We start from the raw sequence: 20,798 nt of genomic DNA on the forward strand, positions 1-20,798 counted from the left end.
AGGTGACTGACTGTGTGGAGTTTGCACATTCTCCCCGTGTCTGCGTGGGTTTCCTCCGGGTGCTCCGGTTTCCTCCCACAGTCACAAAAGATGTGCGGGTCAGGTGAATTGGCCATGCTAAATTGCCCGTAGTGTTAAGTAAGGGGTAAATGTAGGGGTATGGGTGGGTGGCGCTTCGGCGGGTCGGTGTGGACTTGTTGGGCCGAAGGGCCTGTTTCCACACTGTAAGTAATCTAATCTAAATTGCCCATCATGTTCAGGGGTGTGTAGATTAGGTGCATTAGTCAGGGGAAATGTTGAGTAACAGGGTAGGGGAATATGTCTGAGTGGGATAGTCTTCAGAAGGTGAGTGTGGACTTGTTGGGCGTAATGGCCTGTTTCCACAATGTAAGGTTTATATGAATTTCCACATAGCAGTCTGCATCTGTAACTTCCCAACCTTATGCACTATACTTCATGCATTTACGTACAAAGACATTGACTGACTGTGTTTGGACTTAATGTCTTTCTCCCTTTCTTTCTTTTTTTGTTGCTGTGTCAGCTGTATTGCCAAGTATTTTGCAAACACTGATGTTTTCTTCTGCTATTCTCTCTTGATTTCCACGCTACTTGCCCTTCCTTGATCCTGGTCTCAATATTTCCAAATGGCAATCTCTGACTTTAACTCGCTAGCTTTGTTCACTATACTTCATGCATTCATATGTATGGATGTTAACTCAGTTTTGGACTTAATTTCTTTCTCCCTTGTTCCAACTGCACCTAATAACTTGCTACTCGCTGTCCTTGTACCAGTAGTATCTCCAAGTACTTGTGAACTCTGCTTTTCTTTTCTATTATTTTCTCTTCGTTCCCACACTCCTACCAAGTTAGTTAAAGCCTTCCAAACAGCATTAGCAAAACGTCCCACAGTCCCAGCTCTGTTTAGGAGCAACCTGTCCAGCCTGTATAGGTGACATCTTCCCAGAGCCTGATCAAAGAATCTAAAGTCCTCCCTCCTCCTCGTCCATTTCAGCTATGCATTCATCTGCTTTATGTTGCTACTTCTGTTTCCCCTGGCACATGACACAGGGAATATTCTGGAGATCACTGCATTTGAGGTTCTGCCTGCTAGCTTCTTCCAAAGTCCCTAACTTCTGATTGCAGGATCAATTGTCCTTTCTGTCATGGTCATTAAGTATTTCTGTGGCTCAGGATCTGTGTTCATCCAGAAACGGGCTTTATTTACTAGGGTCATTTTTGTTTTCAACTGAAAAGATGACCTCCATCTAGTCCAGCAAATAGCTCATTGATTAAGGGCAAAAGACACTGCACAGCACGTAGTACTAGTTAATGGTAATCTAAAATCATTGCATATATGTGCAAGATCATGTTTCTTCATCACTGGTATCATAGATATGGAAAAAGTGAGGACTGCAGATGCTGGAGATCAGAGTCAAGAGTGTGGTGCTGGAAAAGCAGAGCAGGTCAGGCAGCATCCGAGGAGCAGGAGAATTAACATTTCAGGCAAGAGCCCTTCATCAGGATTGAGGCTTGTGAGTTGAGGGGGTAGAGAGACAAATGAGAGGGTTTAGGGCTGGGGGAACGTAGCTGAGAGTATGATAGTTTGATGGAGGTGAAGGTAATGGTGATAGGTCGGAGAAGAGCGTGGAGTCGATAGGTAGGAAGGAAGATAGACAGGTCATGAGAGCAGTGCCAAGTTGAAGGTTGGACCTGGGATAAGGTGGGGTTTGAGAGAGAAAATGAGGAAACCAGTGAAGTCCATATTGCCGTGTGGTTGGAAGGTCCCAAATCGGAAGATGAGATGTTCTTCCTCCTGGTGTCGGATGGTTAGGGTGTGACGATGGAGGAGGCCCAGGACCTGAACGTCCTTGGTGGAGTGGGAGGTGGAGTTGAAGTGTTCATTCATGGGGCGGTGGGGTTGACCGGTGCAGGTGTCCCAGAGGTGCTCTGCAAGTAAGCATCGTATCTCCCCAATGTAGAGGAGACTGCATTGGGAGCAATGGATACAGTAAATGACACGTGTGGAAGTGCAGGTAAAACTGATGGATGTGGAAGGCTCCTTTGGGGCCTTGGACGGAGGTGAGGGAAGAGGTGGGTGCAGATTTTGCAACTCCTGTGGTGGCAGGGAATGTAGGCAGGAGGGGAGGGTGAGTTGGTGAGGGGCGTGTACCTGACAAGGGAGTTGCGGGGGACGGGTCTTTACGGAAAGCGAATAGGGTGGGGAGGGAAATATATCTCTGGTGGGTCCATTTGTAGGTTGCGAAAATGGCGGAGCATGATGTGATATGTATGGAGGTTGGCGGGTAGAAGGTCTTGGGGGGTTCTGTCCTTATTGTGGTTGGAGGGATGGGGTTCGAAGGCGGAGGTGCGGAGATGAGATGTGCTGGAGGATATTATTGACCATGTGGGAGGGGAAATTATCGTCGATATGGCCCAATCTCTCTCATTTATAGTTGCCAACACTCCCATGTTGACTAGCCGCTCTAGTTTTGCATTGACCTTTGGTCTAATTCATAAGGCACTCATCCAACATTGCAACATTTTGTTCAATTCTCATTCTTGATTTTCAATTTGACAGTGATCTTTTCCATGCCACTCAAAATAATGTTTTTTTTAAAACTTGTGATCGATCGGTCTCTGAATCTGGCAAATGATTTACTTCAGCCCAGTTGAGTTTGATTTTCTCCAACAATGTTCGTTCTTCTAAGACTAGAAATCTTCCTGTGGTAATGTGTAAGGACAAACCTTCAGACTCACTGCAACTGAGAATTCACATTGATACAAACTCTTAAGATATCTCTTTGCCTGTATACAGTCTTAGTCTAGTTTTTGAGGGTTGTAGCACAGTGTGACTGCTCCTTGTGATGCGCACATGTTTTAATGAAGCCATCACTTCGGTGTCCACCTTCATTGTTTGTGGTTTGCCATTCAGCAAGGGAGTGTTGCCAGTACTGGCTGATATCTTTAATAGCATCTCCTTTTTGGACTGAGAGTCCAGACTTTTTCCCTAGTGTAGATTTTTTTCTACTTTTTTTTAAACTCTTTGGTTTCTGTTTGCTCTGTTACCATGTTTCTTCCTCAAACACATCCATTCAGTGTGCTCATTTTTTTCCCCCCACACTGCTTTGTTCATGCAATTTATTGTTGCATGACCTGTTTTACCACAACAGTTCTGAGTCCGTATTGGCACTCATCTCTCCACTGCCATTTTGTGAATTCTCATGTTCAATCTTATCTGTTTAGATTCCTTGGCGGGTAGTTCTGCCAAAACTGCTATTTCCAGTCCTTTCTTTAAGGTTCCTTGCCATCAACAATCTCTCCTGCATTGCTTCATATCTTAAACCCACACTTCTAATAGCATCGATTTAAGATGTTTCTGAATTGCTAATTTCAAAGTGCTATGAACCTGGAAAGAGATTCACCATCATGCTCGTTTTTAGTAAAATCTGAACGTTTCCACAATCACTAGTAGTTTTGGTGAAAAATGGTTCTGTAGGATTTGTACTATTTATATAGAGTCATAGAGGTTTACAGCTTGGAAATGGACCCTTTGGTCTAATTTGTCCATGTCGACCAGATATTCAAGATAAATCCATTCTCATTTGCCAGCATTCAGCCTATTTTCCTCTAAATCCTTCCTATTCATATACCTATCCAGATGCCTTTTAAATGCTGTAATTGTACTTCCTCTGGCAGCTCACTCCATACACGCACCACCCTCTGCATGAAAAAGTTGTCCCTTGGGTCCCTTTTAAAATCCCTCTCACCCTAAACCTATGCCCTCTGGTTCTGGACTGCCCCACCACAGGGAAAAGACCTTGTCTATTTACCCTATCCATGCCTCTCATGATTTTATAAACCTCTAAGGTCACCCCTCAGTCTCTGACAGTCCAGGGGAAACAGCCCCAGCCTATTCAGCCTCTCCCTTTAGCTCAAACTCTCCAACCATGGCAACATCCATGTGAATCTTTTCTGAACCCTTTCAAATTTCCCAACATTCTTCCAAAGGAGGGAGACCAGAATTGCACACAGTATTCCAAAAGTGGCCTAACCAATGTCCTGTACAGCCGCAACATGAGTTTCCAACTCCTTTACTCAATGTACTAACCAATAAAGGCAAGCATACCAAATGCCACCATCACTATACTATTTGCCTGCGACTTTCAAAGAACTATGAACCTGCACTCCAGGGTCTCTTTTTTGTTCAGCAACACTCCCCATTAAGTGTATAAGTCGTGTCCTGATTTGCCTTTCCAATATGCGGCACATCATATTTATCTCCATTAAACTCCATTTGCTACTCATTGGCCCATCTGACCGAGGTCCCATTGTACTCTGAGGTAACTTCTTAAAATCTACTTCATAATTTTTAGAAGCTGGCTTTTCTGGCTGCACCAGACTCCTCAGTGTGTGCTAAGTTTTCCAGCCATAATACTAAGGAATGCAGGGACAATTATATCTGCTTCAATTTTGTTAGCTTGAAGAAAATAATGGAATCTCTCTGTGGAGGAGTTCCAGCTCTCTTTCTCCATCATAAAGTCGTACAATGCCAAAGATTTCCCACTTTCTAAAATGGAAAGCGCCTGGTAGCACCATGTACCACAAAAGGTTTAGCACTACCTTGCTTCTCCCCATTTAAAATCAGGTATTCCTGAGGTGGTCTGTTTTCTTTGAACTTACACTTGTATTCAACTGTTCAGGAAGGAAAATTAGACTAAGCTCTTTCCTGCCTAAAATGGCTAGTGGCACTATCCTATCCTTAAAGTGGTAGTCCTCCATGTTTGCGCAAATACATTATGATCAGAGTAAGGAATTATAGAGTCATACAGCATGGAAGCAGACCCTTTGCTCCAACTCGTCCGCATTGATCAGACATCGGAATCTGACCTAGTCCCATTTGGCCCATAGTCATAGTCATTTGGCCCTTCCTATTTGTAAACCCATCCAGATGCTGAGTTGCTCATTTAATGTAGGAAGGCGAAGGACTTTCTTGTCTGAAGGTAGTCAATCAATGGATTCTTTACTGCAGAAACCTGTCAAGCTAGTTCATTCAGTATATTCGAGGTGGAAAGATTTTTCTTCAGACAGAGATTCAAGTGTTCTGGAGAAAAGGAAGGAACGTGGAATTGAGTATTAGCAGATCAATCATGCTCTCCTATAATGGTGGAGCAGAGTCGGTGTGACAAACAGCCTGCTTCTGCCCCTACATCTTATGTTCTCAGATCTCGAATGTCAAGGTGAGATTGTTGGATTCATTCGTGTTGGAGATATTCATTGTCTGGCATTGTGTAGCATGAATGTAACTTGCTACTTATCAGCTTTTATTTGGCTTTCAATGTTAAATGGTTTGAGTCAAATGTGGTTCCTTGCCTTCAACAGTTGTTTTACATTTCACATTTCCAGCATGTGCAATACTTTGCTTTTGTTTTACTATTAAGCAGTGGTTGTCTTTTCTACAAAAATGTAGGTATACTATGAAAATTAATTGGAGCTGAGTTATGGAAGTAGTTTCTTGGAATGTTTTGCTGTAAATAGGCTTAGGCATAGTTGGGCTTTGGAATTGTTAATATGGTCTGTAGCTATGTTTGACAACAAACATCAAATAACAGAATATTGTTTATAGCCCTGGGGCTTGAAGTCTCTGTTTTTCATTAACACAATGTTTTACATTCTTCCCTGACTTAAGTACTAATGTATACTAGATTTTATTCCAATAATTAAACCATGAGCGTTTCTAGACCCTGTTCGGATCAAAAAATTGAGCTTTTAAATACATGTATCCATCCCTTTTAAAGCAATGATTTTCCATCGTTTAAAGTACTTTAAGAACTTCTGACCTAAACCTCTGGTGCCATCATGCATGGAGGAATGCAAGCAATTAGGCTATCAGGTTTTGTTTCTCACCTTTTCAAGAATCATGCCAGAGAATGGTTGAGATACTGGGTCTCCAGGGCAAAGGACTAAATGAACATTTGTCCTGAAGTGAGCCTAGGCATTATTGTCTTTAGTATAATCATAATAGGTTATAATGACGGAGTTAAATTGATTTTAAAAAAGACAAAAATCCCCAGAAGTAACTGGTTGTGTGTCGTGAGCACATATATCCTTTGCTGTAACTTTATTTTTTCCATTTTCTATTCACTCTACTCGGCCCAAGCACACAGTAACCATCTGTTTAAGTTTCATATTCTTGCATCAGTTTGAAAAATAAAAATCCAGTTCCAACTGTGTCTCAAAATGGCACGTGGCATGAGCTAAGTGATCAACAATACAGCTCATTGATGGACCAGAATTGTTTTTCCTTCTGAAGTGAAAGATTTTATAGCAACAAGTGCTCATTTTAAAAATTTGATCCATTGACAAAATATTTTTTAAACTCTTCTGTACATTCTACAGATTTGACAGGTTGTTCTGCCATAACACACGTTTCGTTAAAGAGAGTTTGCTGTCATGCGATTGATGAGTTGGGGACACTGTTTCTGAATCATGAATTGGTGATAATGCAATTCAGGCCCCATTAGTTTAAATGGTGCTACTATTATGTGGTTTTCTTATAACATGGGATTGCAGAAGAACACAATTAACGTGTTATAGCAGAATTGACTGCGCTTTGGTTTTTGGGACAGATAACATAGTAGAAGCAGTCTAACTCTGAAATTTGAGAACCTCCACACAGTTTGAAAAGGATAGAAACTATTTACTTGTGCACATAGTTAATTTTTGTATAGATTGCACAATTGTATTCCGAATTCCATTGTGGTCCACTGTTTAGAGGGAATAATATAATTTGAACAAGTCAATCGTGCAGTTGTTAATTGCTTTTGTAAATTTAGTTCTTAATTCCATGTCACTTCCAATTTTCTGTGTTGGCAAGTGTCCACGGAGTTGATTATAATTATCATTGTCAAGTATATCCTGTTATGTCCTGCTGTGTGAGATGACCTTTGACCTTATTGAGCAACAAAGAGTGCAGTGAACTCTGTGGCTAAAAGTAAAAAAATTGTATTTTCATACTTTGTGATTGTCAAGTTCATGTAACTGAATCAAAATTACAGGACTATTTGGCTTAAAGTCAGCAGGCCTGAAACGCTCATTAATGTGACTTTCAAGCAGTTCACCTGCCATTAAATAAAGTTCCAGATGGTTAATGCAGCAGGCAAAAACACTTAAAATTTTCAGAAGATCTATTTTTGCAGGGTCTGACTATTTAATGGGCTTGGTTTGTTCTTAACTGGGGTTACTTCTGATTATTATTATTATTTCCTGTGTTGATGAGGCACTATTACATTGCTGAGTTCTCACTCAATGCCTCGCCTGCTACTCGTCAAAAAGAGTAAACATGCAGTCTGTGGTGGGGACTTGTATTTGCTCCTGAAGTGCTGCCACCTGTCCAAATTGATTGTACAGGTATATGCAAATTTTTAAAGGGATCAACTTCCTAGATTTATGCCTCCCTTTCCCTGCTGCAAATGTGTTGCTGGTCAAAGCACAGCAGGTTAGGCAGCATCTCAGGAATAGAGAATTCGACGTTTCGAGCATAAGCCCTTCATCAGGAATAAGAGAGAGAGAGCCAAGCCGGCTGAGATAAAAGGTAGGGAGGAGGGACTAGGGGGAGGGGCGATGGAGGTGGGATAGGTGGAAGGAGGTCAAGGTGAGGGTGATAGGCCGGAGTGGGGTGGGGGCGGAGAGGTCAGGAAGAGGATTGCAGGTTAGGAGGGCGGTGCTGAGTTGAGGGAACCGACTGAGACAAGGTGGGGGGAGGGGAAATGAGGAAGCTGGAGAAATCTGAATTCATACCTTGTGGTTGGAGGGTTCCCAGGCGGAAGATGAGGCGCTCCTCCTCCAGCCGTCGTGTAGTTGTGTTCTGCCGGTGGAGGAGTCCAAGGACCTGCATGTCCTCGGTGGAGTGGGAGGGGGAGTTAAAGTGTTGAGCCACGGGGTGATTGGGTTGGTTGGTTCGGGCGGCCCAGAGGTGTTCTCTGAAGCGTTCCGCAAGTAAGCGGCCTGTCTCACCAATATAGAGGAGGCCACATCGGGTGCAGCGGATGCAATAGATGATGTGTGTGGAGGTACAGGTGAACTTGTGGCGGATATGGAAGGATCCCTTGGGGCCTTGGAGGGAAGTGAGTGTGGAGGTGTGGGCGCAAGTTTTACATTTCCTGCGGTTGCAGGGGAAGGTGCCGGGGGTGGAGGTTGGGTTGGTGGGGGGTGTGGATCTGACAAGGGAGTCACGAAGGGAGTGGTCCTTGCGGAACGCTGATAGGGGAGGGGAGGGAAATATATCCTTGGTGGTGGGGTCCGTTTGGAGGTGGCGGAAATGGCGGCGGATAATACGTTGTATGCGCAGGTTGGTGGGGTGGTAGGTGAGAACCAGTGGGGTTCTGTCTTGGTGGCGGTTGGAGGAGCGGGGCTCAAGGGCGGAGACAGTAGATCTGAATTGAATGGAAACTAATTTTTTTCAAGTGTAAGATTCTTTGTAATCCTGGTTTTATTCAGATGTACAGAAATGGGGTGTAATGAAGTTTTGGTAGAGGAATTGTCATTTTTTTAAAGTCATGAATGGAGATTTCAATTGATGCTATATTTTGTTTTAACTTGATACTTTCCTTTTAGGAAATGAAAAAGAAACCTGTCAGAGAGCAGCGCTTTCATTCTTCTGCTATACCTCCTCTTCGGCGGGCAAAATCCCTTGACAGAAGAACAACGGAATCCATTATGACGGTAAAACTGTTGTTGTATTAGCATTTGAGTTTGTAATTTTTATATATCATCCTATTATATTGCAGAAATTACAATCAGAAATCTGACTAAAATTTCTCCATCAATTCAGAGTTTATCCAGTTAGCAGTGATTAGTCCAAATTAAGAAATACTCTTGCCTCCAATCATGTACTGTATCCAGTTAACTAATGTTAGCTTGAATAGTTGTAGACTTTCTATATAATTGGTTTCAGTGTCCTTTGATTCAAGAATGAAAAAAAAATTAAAGTCCCATGCTATCCATTGATCTTTTTAAGAGAGTGTGCATGCATGGGCAGAATCTACATCGCCTGTGATCCAAATGTTTTTGAATAGTCTGACGCATATGACCACCATCACTTGAAAGAGGTGTAGGAGGATAGCCAGAATCTCTGAATCCTTACTCCTGCACAAGAAAGTTTTCATACACAGGAGAAGAGAAGATTGATAAACGTAAAACGTTGATGAGTGAGCATTGCAATGGTTTTTTTAATGTTATTACCTAGATAGCATTGTTTCATTGTCGGAACATATTTGTTAAATTTATTGTGAAAAGAAGCACTAAGTAGCATGATTTATAAGAAAAATCCAGTGATTCTGGATTAAATACATTTCCACAGCTCTGTATCCAACCTACCCAAAGCAACAGACAAGGATTTAGGGAAATCTTACTGATCTCTTGATAAAATGTATGTATCTGCTATTAATGCAGAAAGAAGCCTGGAATGCAGTTTGGCAATATGTTGCACTGCTATGCTGTGTATTCTGGAATTTGATCAAGTTGATTGTCCATGCAACAAGCTTGTATTCTGGATCATTACACTTCTTAAATATTTTGAGAAAGTGAGTTTTAAAAATATTTGTAGCGTCTGGTTGAGGTTCTGGATGTATGTTTGCTCATTGAACTGGAATGTTTGTTTGCAGACGTCCCGTTACCATACTAGGTAACATCAGTGAGCCTCTGAAGCACTGGTGTTAGTGACCCGCTTTCTATTTGTGTTTAGGTTTCCTTGGGTCGGTGTTGTCATTTTCTGTGGTGATGTCATTTCCCATTCTTTTTCTCAGAGGGTAGTGAATTAGGTCCAAGTCGATGTCTGAGTTGGAATTCCATTTGGAATGCCATGTTTCCAGTAATTCTCGTGCGTGTCACTGGCTCATTCTAAGATGGATGTATTGTCCCAGTCGAATTGGTCTCCTACTTGATCTATATGTAAGAATACTAGTGAGAGTGGGTTATGTCTTTTTGTGGCTAGTTAATGTTCATGTATCCTGGTGGCTAGTTTTCTGCCTGTTTGTCCAGTGTAGCGTTTGTTGCAAAATACCTTGCAAGAATTGTAAGCTTGGCATTCCAACTGGAGCTCTATCAACGAACACGTCAACTTAGACCCCACTTACCACCCTCTGAGAAAAACAACAGGAAATGGCGTCACCAACCCAAGGAAACCTAAACACACAAATAGAAAGTGGGTCACTAACATTAGTGCTTCACTGGAGGCTCACTAGTATGGTGACAAAACATCTGAAAATGAACCTTCCAGCTCAGCAAGCAAATTTACATCTATTTTCAGATTAAGCTCTCATGTGAATGATCTGGATAACTGCTCTTATGTATTTCTCATCCACATGCTGCACTCAGTAATGACATCTGAAAACACAGTGCCAATTTCCACATAAATGCTGATGACACCAGTTCTACCTGAACATAAGTTTTCTCACTCTAACGTTGTCTCTAAATTGTTAGGCTGCTCGTACAACAGCCAGTATTAGATGGGTTGAAAATTCCTCCAGTTAAATGTCAGGAAGACAGCCTTTACTCCCACCACAAACCTTCCTTACCCATTGCCTCCATAACTATCCTTTGCAGTTGCTTAAGGCTGAACTAGATTGTTCACAGCCTTGGTGTTCTGTTTGACTAAGCTTCCAACTACGTGCTACATAGCGATAAAACTGCCGCTTACTACCTTGATAGCGTTACCTAAGTCGTCCATCCCGCTCAGCCTGTTTGCTGCTAACAATTTTATGTCTTCCTATCTCTGGTTTTGGCTGTTCCAACACATTCTTGGCTGGCCTCTATCTTCCAATTTCAGCTCATCTTGAAGCTCTGCTGTCTGTCATAATTCACACCAAGTCCGGTTCAGCCATCATAAGGAATGATGTGAAGGTGCCTGTGTTGGACTGGGGTGGATACTTCACCTGACGAAGGGGCAACACTCCGAACGCTTATGATGTCATATAAACATGTTGGACTCTCACCTTGAACATCTCTAATTGGTGCAATCATGTGCAGCTCAACAATCGTTCAAAATATCTGCAGTCCTCCAATTCTGGTCCTGAATATCTCCAGTTTTAATTGTTGCAGTGCCAATTGCTATGCTTTCAGCTGCTGAAGCCCAAACTTCTGGAGTTCCCACTCTATCTGTCTCCTCCTTTTAAGACTTTTTTTAAAAAACTTGCTTCCATGCCCAAACCTTAAGGTCAACTGCCCTAACATCCCCAATAGTAACTGTATGCCAAATCTTGTTCAGGCCTCCGAATGGCAACTTGGGACATTTTTGCTACTTTCAAAAATGCTGTTATAAATACCAAGTATTATTGCTTTATAAGGATGACATATAGAATCTAGTAAATAAATGTCGATCAGCCAATACAACTCATTTTTCAATTGGGAGCCATGAACCAGGTTTGCTGAGGAGGGGCAACTTGCTACTCCAGCCCTTCCTTTATGATAGAAGGGAGCTATATATCAAGCAGCACTTCACACTGATGTCCTGGTTTTTTTTTTGTGCGTTGATCAGTAGGTTATTCCTCATTTAAGAAGCAGGACACAGCCAATTTCCATACATAATACACATTATAATAGAATTGTCTTCCTGTGATTTTAATTGTGATTTGAAATTATTTTAAATGTGCATTTGAGAATCCTGGGCCTTTCAGAATTATTTACTGCATCATTTATATTATATCTAAAACAAAGTCACTGTTACAATTCAGTTTTCTCTACTGTAGAGTTCTTTTCGCAGTAGTCCAAACTTTCACATTACGTCTTCACCAGAATTTTATGTATACATAGGACAAAGCTGAAAATGTGTTGCTGGTTAAAGCACAGCAGGTTAGGCAGCATCCAAGGAACAGGAAATTCGACTTTTCGGGCCAGGTTCCTGATGAAGGGCTCTGGCCCGAAACATCGAATTTCCTGTTCCTTGGATGCTGCCTAACCTGCTGTGCTTTAACCAGCAACACATTTTCAGCTCTGATCTCCAGCATCTGCAGACCTCACTTTTTACTACTACATAGGACAAAGACCAATATTATAATAATATGGGTTAATCTTAAAATAACTTTCATTGGTGCTCTTCCTGATTGATACATATTATTAGTGCGGAAATTATTTCTGAAATTGAATCTGGTACATGTCTCCTATTAACCAATACTGGATGTTGCGGCTTTGTCCTTGTAAGTTTTTACTACATTAATATTTCAGATTTATCATGTAATTAAGGTTCAGATATTTACAGGTTTAACCTCAAAAGATAATGCATTAATCATTTTAGGAATGATGATCTGACCTAGTTTGCTAAATGTCTACATCACCATTAGCTATTAATAATTTATAACGTTGAAAGTCCTACAATCAGAAGTTTTGGGCAGGAAGTGACCATTAAAGCCAACAATTCTTTTTAATATGCTCGAGGCTTATCTCAATATATTTGTGAGCAGTCGTTATCCAGTAATGAGAACTGACTACCTGACCAAAAATGCCTGACTTTCTTTTCCTCTCTGGGAGTCAGCATAAAAATGGTTGGTTCCTGTGGCAAAAGAATGAGGATAATTGGCGGTATAAATTAGGCCTCATAGAAGATTCTCAAGGAGCTTGACAGGGCAGACCCTGAAGTTTATTCCTGAGGAACCTGGGAAGGAAAGACGGAGGAGGCAGATGCGCACACTCAAGATGAGGCATTCTCAATTAGGACTGAAATGAGAAATTTATTAAACATGGAACCTTTTAAAATGTTTCACTCCAATCTGAATGTGATTTATTATTAATTATATTCACCACTGGGCTTGACTAAACTTTTGATCTCTTTGGAGATCAAGGGAGATGGAAAGTAGACAGGAAAATGGAGTTGAGATAAAAGTTCAGTCATGACCGTATTAAATGGCAGAGCAAGCTCAAGGGATTGAGTTATCTATACCTGCTCCCATTTCTTATGTTCTTGTCTTCTCCTCTTTTCCATTCATTTGCCCTGCTCGCAGTCTGCATGGCTCAAAGATTTTACATCCAGACCAGTGGGCGAGGTAAATTTTGTCCTTTTGAATGCATGTTCTATATGTGCATGTCTGTCTATGTGGACAAGATTAAATATAAATGAAAAAGTTCTGGTTCTGCACAAACTAGCATTTTGTCTGAGCTTGCTAGTAATACAAACAAGCTTTACAATGTTAAAGATAGTAAACCAATGCAGTTTATGTTTCCCTATTTTTCAGATCGATACTTTCAAATTCAGTCAGAAACAGCTTTTCAGTAACAAAGAGTACTCTTATGTTTTTGTGAAACTATAGATGGACGAGTCTCAAACTTTCAAATATAGCTACAACAAATAAAACCTTCTGCCCAAACTGTTAGGGGATGTGTAAATTAGGTACATTAGTCAGTATAAATGTATTGGGTTGGGCAATGGTGTGGGCTTGTTGGGCCTGTTTCCACCCTGGAGGGGCCCAGCTATTCAAGATTTCTTTGATCAATTACATTTCAAAGTTTATATCCTCAGTCATTTTTTAAAAAATGTTAATTTTTGTTCATTGTTGAAGCTACATGTTGCACTCCCTGTATAACTCTGCGCGTCCCAATTTCAATTAATGTATGAGAAAGAGTTTATTAGAAAATTGTGGGATTTAATTCTTTTGTATTTATCAATATTAAAACTAAACTAACCTTCAATGCAGCAAAAAGCACTTGAAAAGAGATATGAGCTAGATGTTTCAAACATAAAACAGGGATGGATGAAATACGGGAAGCAGATTATTTAGCTTGGGCCTTGTTTTGAAGAATGTGAATTTAAAATTAATAAATATCAACACTCGTGTAATTAGACTCCATCCCCCAACAAAAAGGCGGGACATATGACATCAAAAACAGCTAATGTTTCTTGACTCTTTTTAAATATAAACTGAATAAATATTTGTTCATGAATAAAATTAAAGGGATGTTCAGTATTATATAGGTTTTCTATGAAATTCAATTGTTAGCATCAAATAAAGCATATTGTAATGTTAAATTAATTGGCTGGTGTTTATAAAGTTCCTTTGAGAGTGGGGAGAAGATCATATGTAAGTTTCATGACGTGGAAGATGCATTTATGCAGTATCTCATTACATCCTTAAAATTTGATGAGGTACTGTATAATTGGTTAATTGTTTTCTTGAAGTGTAATTAGTTATGAAGGTAAAGATGACAACCAGTTTGTACACAGCCAGCTCTTAAACAGTAACTGAAAGAAATATTTTACAGAACACTAAGAGTACCTTACTCTCTTCCTTGCTTTGGAAACGTTGATCATCTGTACAGGTAGACAAAGACTTGAATTCAAAGCATCACCTTCAATAATGTACTTTAATAGTTCTGTTGCTAAATGTACGTTATGCACTAAATCCTGAACTGCCTTTTGAATGCTGAAGTTTGACTCCGAAGTAGGAATGCTGTGAACTGAGCCATACTGACATTTTTTAAGTTGAAATTATTTACCTTGCTCAGGTAATCAAATGTGGTCATTAAACAAGTTGTTTGTGATACATGGAGAATGAATTAAAGTGGTTGGCATTGTTTTTGCTAATATTCACCCTTTTCTTTTAGCCGGATCTCCTGAACTTTAAGAAAGGGTGGATGGTGAAGCTCGATGAAATGGGTCAGGTAAAAATAATTCTATTTATTTTACACATTGTTTGCGCATTCATTGTTGATGAAAGGTTACTTTAAGATGGAAGACGGGAAAAATCCAGGAGCAGCAATTACTGTTTTATGTGCTGTTGCATTGTTTTGGAACTTTGGGAAAAAAAGGGTTAAAACAACAGCAGTTTTAAAAGGGAGAAGAACAAACAAAGGAAGCGCATGGTGAGGTCAGTGCAGGAGAGAGAGAGAAAGAAACTGGCACAGCAGTGAACTTGCACAGTGACTGCCTTTGCTGTTTGAATTTGTGTATCGCTGGACATCGGAGTGCTTCTGGGAAAATTAACAAACAGTAAAATTCTCAACTGATCTTGGAGGAGCTATTTGGGTGAAGTTCACAGCACAGAAGCAGATAAGTGTATTGTTTTTAAGTGTGACCTACAGAAAGTCTGCAATAGTGTGTAGAGTGGGTTCTTGATTATATTTTTTTTAGATAAGTCTCTTGATTAAACTTAAAATATAAGCCATAACTATTAATTTAACCTGGGGCAGTGTTTTGTAGAGGAATAAGATGGTGTTATTTTCTGGGTCTGTAGATTGTGAAGGAGCAAAAATGACCTTTAGTAGAGTGGTATGTGCTTCTTGTCAGATGTGGGAGTTCAAAGAGAGTTCCTGCAGTTTATATCTGCCATAAATGCTGTTGGTTGCGAATCTTATCAGAACGCAATGGATCGATTGGAGAGACAGTTAGAAGCAATGAGGAATTTGCAACAGCAACAGTATGTGATGGATGGCGTTTATAAAAAGAGGGAAAAGTCTCAGATACAGTCACATAGATGGAGTAACTCCAGGAAAGGTAAGAGAGGCAAGCAGCTCGTGCAGGAGTCTTCTGTGGCTATATCCATTTCAAACAAGTATGCTGTTTTGGAAAATGCAGGGGATGATGGATTCTCAGGGGAACGTAGCTTGAACAGCCAAGTTTCTGATATTGAGGCTTGCTCTAATGAAACAAGGGCTGCGTCGGGTTCCAAGAGATCAATTGTGTTAGGGGACTCCAGTCTGAGGTGTACACAGACGTTTTTGTGGCTAGCAGCAAAAAAATCAGAATGGTGTGTTGCTTTCCTGGTGCCAGGATCAAGGATGTCTCAGAGAGGGTACAGAATGTTCTCAAGGGGGAGAGAGGCCAGTAAGAAGTCATTGGTTCCAGTGTGGACAATGACTTAGAAAGGGAAAAAGTTGAATTTCTGAAGGGAGATTAGAGTGTTAGGCAGGAATTGAAAAAGGAGGTCCTCGAGAGTAGTAATATCTGGATTACTCCCGGTGCTACGAGCTAGTGAGGACAGGAATAAGAGGATAGAGCAGATGAATGCATGGCTGAGGAGCTGGTGTATGGGAGAAGGATTCATATTTTAGGATCATTGGAATCTCTCTTGGGTAGAAGTGACCTGTACAAGAAGGATGATTTGCACCTAAATTGGAAAGGAACAAATATACTGGCAGGGAGATATGCTAGAGCTGCTCGGGATGATTTAAACTAGTAAGGTGGGGGGGTGGGACCCAGGGAGATAGTGAGGAAAGAGATCAATCTGAGACTGGTACAGTTGAAAACAGAAGAGATTCAAACAGGCAGGGACAAGGTAGGACTAATAAATTAAACTGCATTTATTTCAATGCAAGGAGCCTAACAGGGAAGGCAGGTGAACTCAGGGCTTGGTTAGGAACATGGGATTGGGATAACATAGCAATTACAGAGACATGGCTCAGTGATGGGCAGGACTGACAGCTTAATGTTCCAGGATTCAAATGCTACAGGAAGGATAGAAAGGGAGGCAAGAGAAGGGGAGGGGTGTGTGGCATTTTTGATAAGGGATAGCATTACAGTTGTGCTGAGGGAGGATTGAACAGTTGAAGTTCTAAATTGGTTAAAGGCCAATTTTGACGGTATTAGGTAAAAGCTGATTGGGGGCAGATGTTCGCAGGTAAAGGGACAGCTAGAAAATGGGAAGCCTTCAGAAATGAGGTAACGAGAATCCAGAGAAAGTATATTCCTGTTAGGGTGAAAGGAAAGGCTGGTAGGTATTGGGAATGCTGGATATCTAAAGAAATTGAGGGTTTGGTTAAGAAAGAGAAGGAAGCATATGTAAGGTATAGACAGAAGAGATCGAGTGAATCCTCAGAAGAGTATAAAGGCAGTAGGAGTATACTTAAGAGGAAAATCAGGAGGGCAAAAAGGGGACATGAGATAGCTTTGGCAAATAGAATTAAGGAAAATCCAAAGGGCTTTGACAAATACATTAAGGACAAAAGGGTAACCAGGGAGAGAATAGGATGCCTCAAGGATCAGCAAGGCGGCCTTTCTGTGGAGCCGCAGAAAAAGGGGGAGATAGTAAATGAGTATCTTGCGTCAATATTTAATGTGGAAAAGGATATTGAAGATACAGAATGTAGGGAAATGGATGGTGACACCTTGCAAAATGTCCATATTACAGAGGATGTGCTGGATGTGTTGATACGGATAAAGGTGGATATAACCCCAGGGCCTGATCAGATGTACCATAGAACTCTGTGGGAATCTAGGAAAGTGATTGCTAGGCCTCTTGCTGAGATATTTGTATCATCGATAGTCACAGGTGAAGTGCCGGAAGACTGGAGGTTGGCTAATATGGCGCCACTCTTTAAGAAGAGTAGTAAGGACAAGCCAGGTAACTATAGTCCAGTGAGCCTGACGTTGGTGGGCAAGTTGTTGAGGGAATCCTGAGGGACAGAATGTACATGTATTTGGAAAGGCAAAAACTGATTAGGGGTAGTCAGCATGGCTTTGTGCGTGAGAAATAATGTCTCGCAAACTTGATTTTTGAAGAAATAATAAAGAGGATTGATGAGGGCAGAGCGGTAGCTGTGATCTATATCAGTAAGACATTTGACAAGGTTCCCCATGAGAGACTGGTTAGCAAGGTTAGATCTCGCGGAATACAGGGAGAATTCGCCATGTGGATACAGAACTGGCTCAAAGGTAGAAGACGGAGGATGGTGGTGGAGGATTGTTTTTCAGACTGGAGGCCCGTGACCAGTGGAGTGCTACAAGGATCATTGCTGGGTCCACTACTTTTTGTCATTTATATAAATGATTTGGATGTGAGCATAAGAGGTACAGTTAGTAAGTTTGCTGATGACACCAAAATTGGAGGTGTATTGGACAGTGAAGAAGGTTATCTTAGATTACAACAGGATCTTGATTGGATGGCCAGTGTCCCGAAACGTGGCAGATGGAATTTAATTCTGATAAATGCGAGGTGCTGCATTTTGAGAAAGTAAATCTTAGCAACACCTGTACACTTAATGGTAAGGTCCTAGAGAGTGTTGTGGAACAAACAGACCTTGGAGTGCAAGTTCATAGCTCTTTGAAAGTGGAGTCGCAGGTAGATAGGATAGTGAAGAAGGCGTTTGGTATGCTTTCCTTTATTGGTCAGAGTATGGAGTACGGAAGTTGGGAGGTCATGTTGTGGCTGCACAGGACATTGGTAAGGCCACTGTTGGAATGTTGCGTGCAATTCTGGTCTCCTTCCTGTTGGAAGGATTTGTAAATCTTTTCTGAACCCTTTCAAGTTTCACAAGGATGTTGCCAGAGTTGGAGGATTTGAGCTATTGGGAGAGGTTGAACAAGCTGGGGCTATTTTCCCTGGAGCATTGGAGGTTGAGAGGTGACCTTCTAGAGGTTTACAAAGTCATGAGGGGCATGGATAGGATAAATAGACAGTCTTTTCCCTGGGGTGGGGGGAGTCCAGAACTAGAGGGCATAGGTTTAGTGTGAGAGGGGAAAGATATAAAAGAGACCTAAGGGGCAACCTTTTCACACGCGGGTGGTACGTGTATGGAATGAGCTGCCAGAGGAAGTGGTGGAGGCTGGTATAGTTGCAACGTTCAAAAGGCATTTGGAGAGGTATATGAAGAGGAAGGGTTTGGAGGGACATGGACCAGGTGCTGGCAGGTGGGACTAGATCGGGTTGGGATATCTGATCGGCATGGACGGGTGGGACCAATGGGTTTGTTTCCATGCTGTACATCTCTAAGACTAGCCGGTTTCAAATCTCGAGTTGTCAATGAATGAACTTGTGTAAAAATGCTCCAGAACTTTTGCTGTCTGTCCAAAATTTGAAGCTACTCCCCTGCCTATTAATCTTGAATTTGTTTTGGGATGTTAATCAAAGGTGCCTTGCTACCAATTGGACTTTTTCCTATAAACCTTGTTTCGATAAGTATATGCATTCCTTACAATTAATTTGCAGATAAAACTGCTGTTCCAGATGCAAGTGGTTTGCAGATTAGAAATCTTAAGGAAAATGCCAAGTCGTACAACAAGCAGTTAGATTATCTACAGTTCAGTTGACATCAAAAATCATGCCATGTCACTTTCCAGTTTTGGAAGCTCTAGTTAAGACAATTCTATTTACCATTCTCCAATGATTAAATTACCCATGTTAATATTATGCAGGATTTGGACTAGAATCAGAGTTTGTGTTGACAAACAGCAGATTACATGATCCAAATGTGAAACTGCTGGAAAGGTTTTGGAGGAGGCTGGTAATGGAGTTCAGAAGGATATAGTATCATGACTTACTGGTATGGGATGCTAGTAATTGAGCCCTGCCGTTCCTGAAGTTGTCACACAAGTTAAAGATTTAAAAATATGCAAAGTTATCCAATTTACCTGACTTTCAGATCCAAATAGATAATGAGGACCTGGTTTCTATACAGAACAAGAATCCCTTCTTGTTGCAGGTGATTAGACTCTAGCTACAGGTAAACAGTTATAAATCGTTGGTATATATGCTGAGGTTTCACTCCAAAGTAGGAATGCTATGAACTGAGCTGTTTGTACAAATTAAAACTCTAATCACGTGAGAAACTCCTCCTTATAGACAAACAGATAGGGTTAAATAGGTTACAGACAGAAGAGAAAGACTAGAAAGCCAGTTCAGGGGTCTTTATTCCTAGGTTGAGATTATCTTTATCTCTTCTGTTTGCCAGTGCATTTCTTCAATCATCTTTCTCTGGTTTCTTTCTTTGATTAGTGAGAGTCTAAGATGGCCAATTAACATTTTTAAAAGTCTGACATGTCAGTTAACAACAACTGTTGCAGGAAGGATGAACTTCTTTTCCTTAGGTTTAAGCTGAGTCTTGACTGCAGAAAACAGACAATTCCTGAGCTGGGAATGAGCTGAATGCTTCCATTTTCAAGTTGTTCAGTTGTCTGAGAAGCAACCACACAGTGTTGGCAGACAAAAAGGTCTCTGACACAGGTAAGTGTCTTTCACCCAGAGACCAATCAACTTATTGTCACCAACAAAAGGTGTTAATACATCCCTCTGCTCGAAGTCGTCTGCAATTACTGTTTGTTCAAACAGTTGATTTATCTGGTGCCTAGCATGGGTGTAACACTACGTGCTCTTCAAAACTACAGCCACGCTTTCCACGTTGCATTTATAAAACAGCTTTTTCTCATTTCAGTACTCAATTTGTAAAAACACAAAATAAAAAGAGGCAGTCCTGGTGAAAGGGAAACAGAGGAACATTATTGCAACGTAAAGTGTGACTATACACTTGGAAGGAAGAATAAGGAGGCAGTGTAAATTAAATAGCATGATTTTAAAGAAGAGGAAGACACCTGAGCATATGCGTTTGATTTGATTTATTGTTGTCGTGTGTACCTAAGTACAGTGAAAAGTTTTACTTTCCTTGCAGCATAGACAGGCCATACCACAGAGCACATACAGATCATAGGATATTTAGACAAAGCGAGGTTATGGCTGCACAGGAGGTGCACAAAAGCAAGATCAACATTAGATTTGAAATTTAGAGGGATCCATTCAGCAGTCTGCACAGATAATGTGCAGCTACTTCCAGGGCAGTGGCGATGCACAGAGCATGTGGAAGGCCATCCAGACCATCACCAACCACAGAACAGCATCGCCTGATTGTGCTGGTGATGTAACCCTCCCAGATGAGTTGAATAACATTTATGCACGGTTTGAGGCACGTAAAGACCTGGCAACAAGGAAGTCCACCCCCGCTCCCAATGACCAGGCGCTGTGTCTTAGCATGGCCAATATGAGAAAATCCTATGCAGAGTCAACCCACATAAGGCTGCTGGACCAGATAACATCCCTGGCAGAGTG

At 41.2% G+C, this 20,798-nt stretch overlaps 1 protein-coding gene across 3 annotated transcripts in view; it reads left to right on the forward strand.

Annotated features, from left to right (window-relative positions):
- Positions 1–20,798, forward strand: part of mprip (myosin phosphatase Rho interacting protein) — a 444,516-nt gene that overhangs the window by 320,926 nt on the left and 102,792 nt on the right. For all 3 annotated transcript variants that reach the window (XM_060844305.1, XM_060844307.1, XM_060844306.1), the window contains exons 9-10: positions 8,614–8,721; positions 14,590–14,646. In XM_060844305.1, coding sequence (XP_060700288.1) covers positions 8,614–8,721; positions 14,590–14,646 — 165 coding nt within the window. The remainder of the gene's footprint in view (positions 1–8,613; positions 8,722–14,589; positions 14,647–20,798) is intronic.

This window comes from Hemiscyllium ocellatum, chromosome 25, assembly GCF_020745735.1.
Source record: "Hemiscyllium ocellatum isolate sHemOce1 chromosome 25, sHemOce1.pat.X.cur, whole genome shotgun sequence".
Classification (NCBI taxonomy): Eukaryota; Metazoa; Chordata; class Chondrichthyes; order Orectolobiformes; family Hemiscylliidae; genus Hemiscyllium; species Hemiscyllium ocellatum.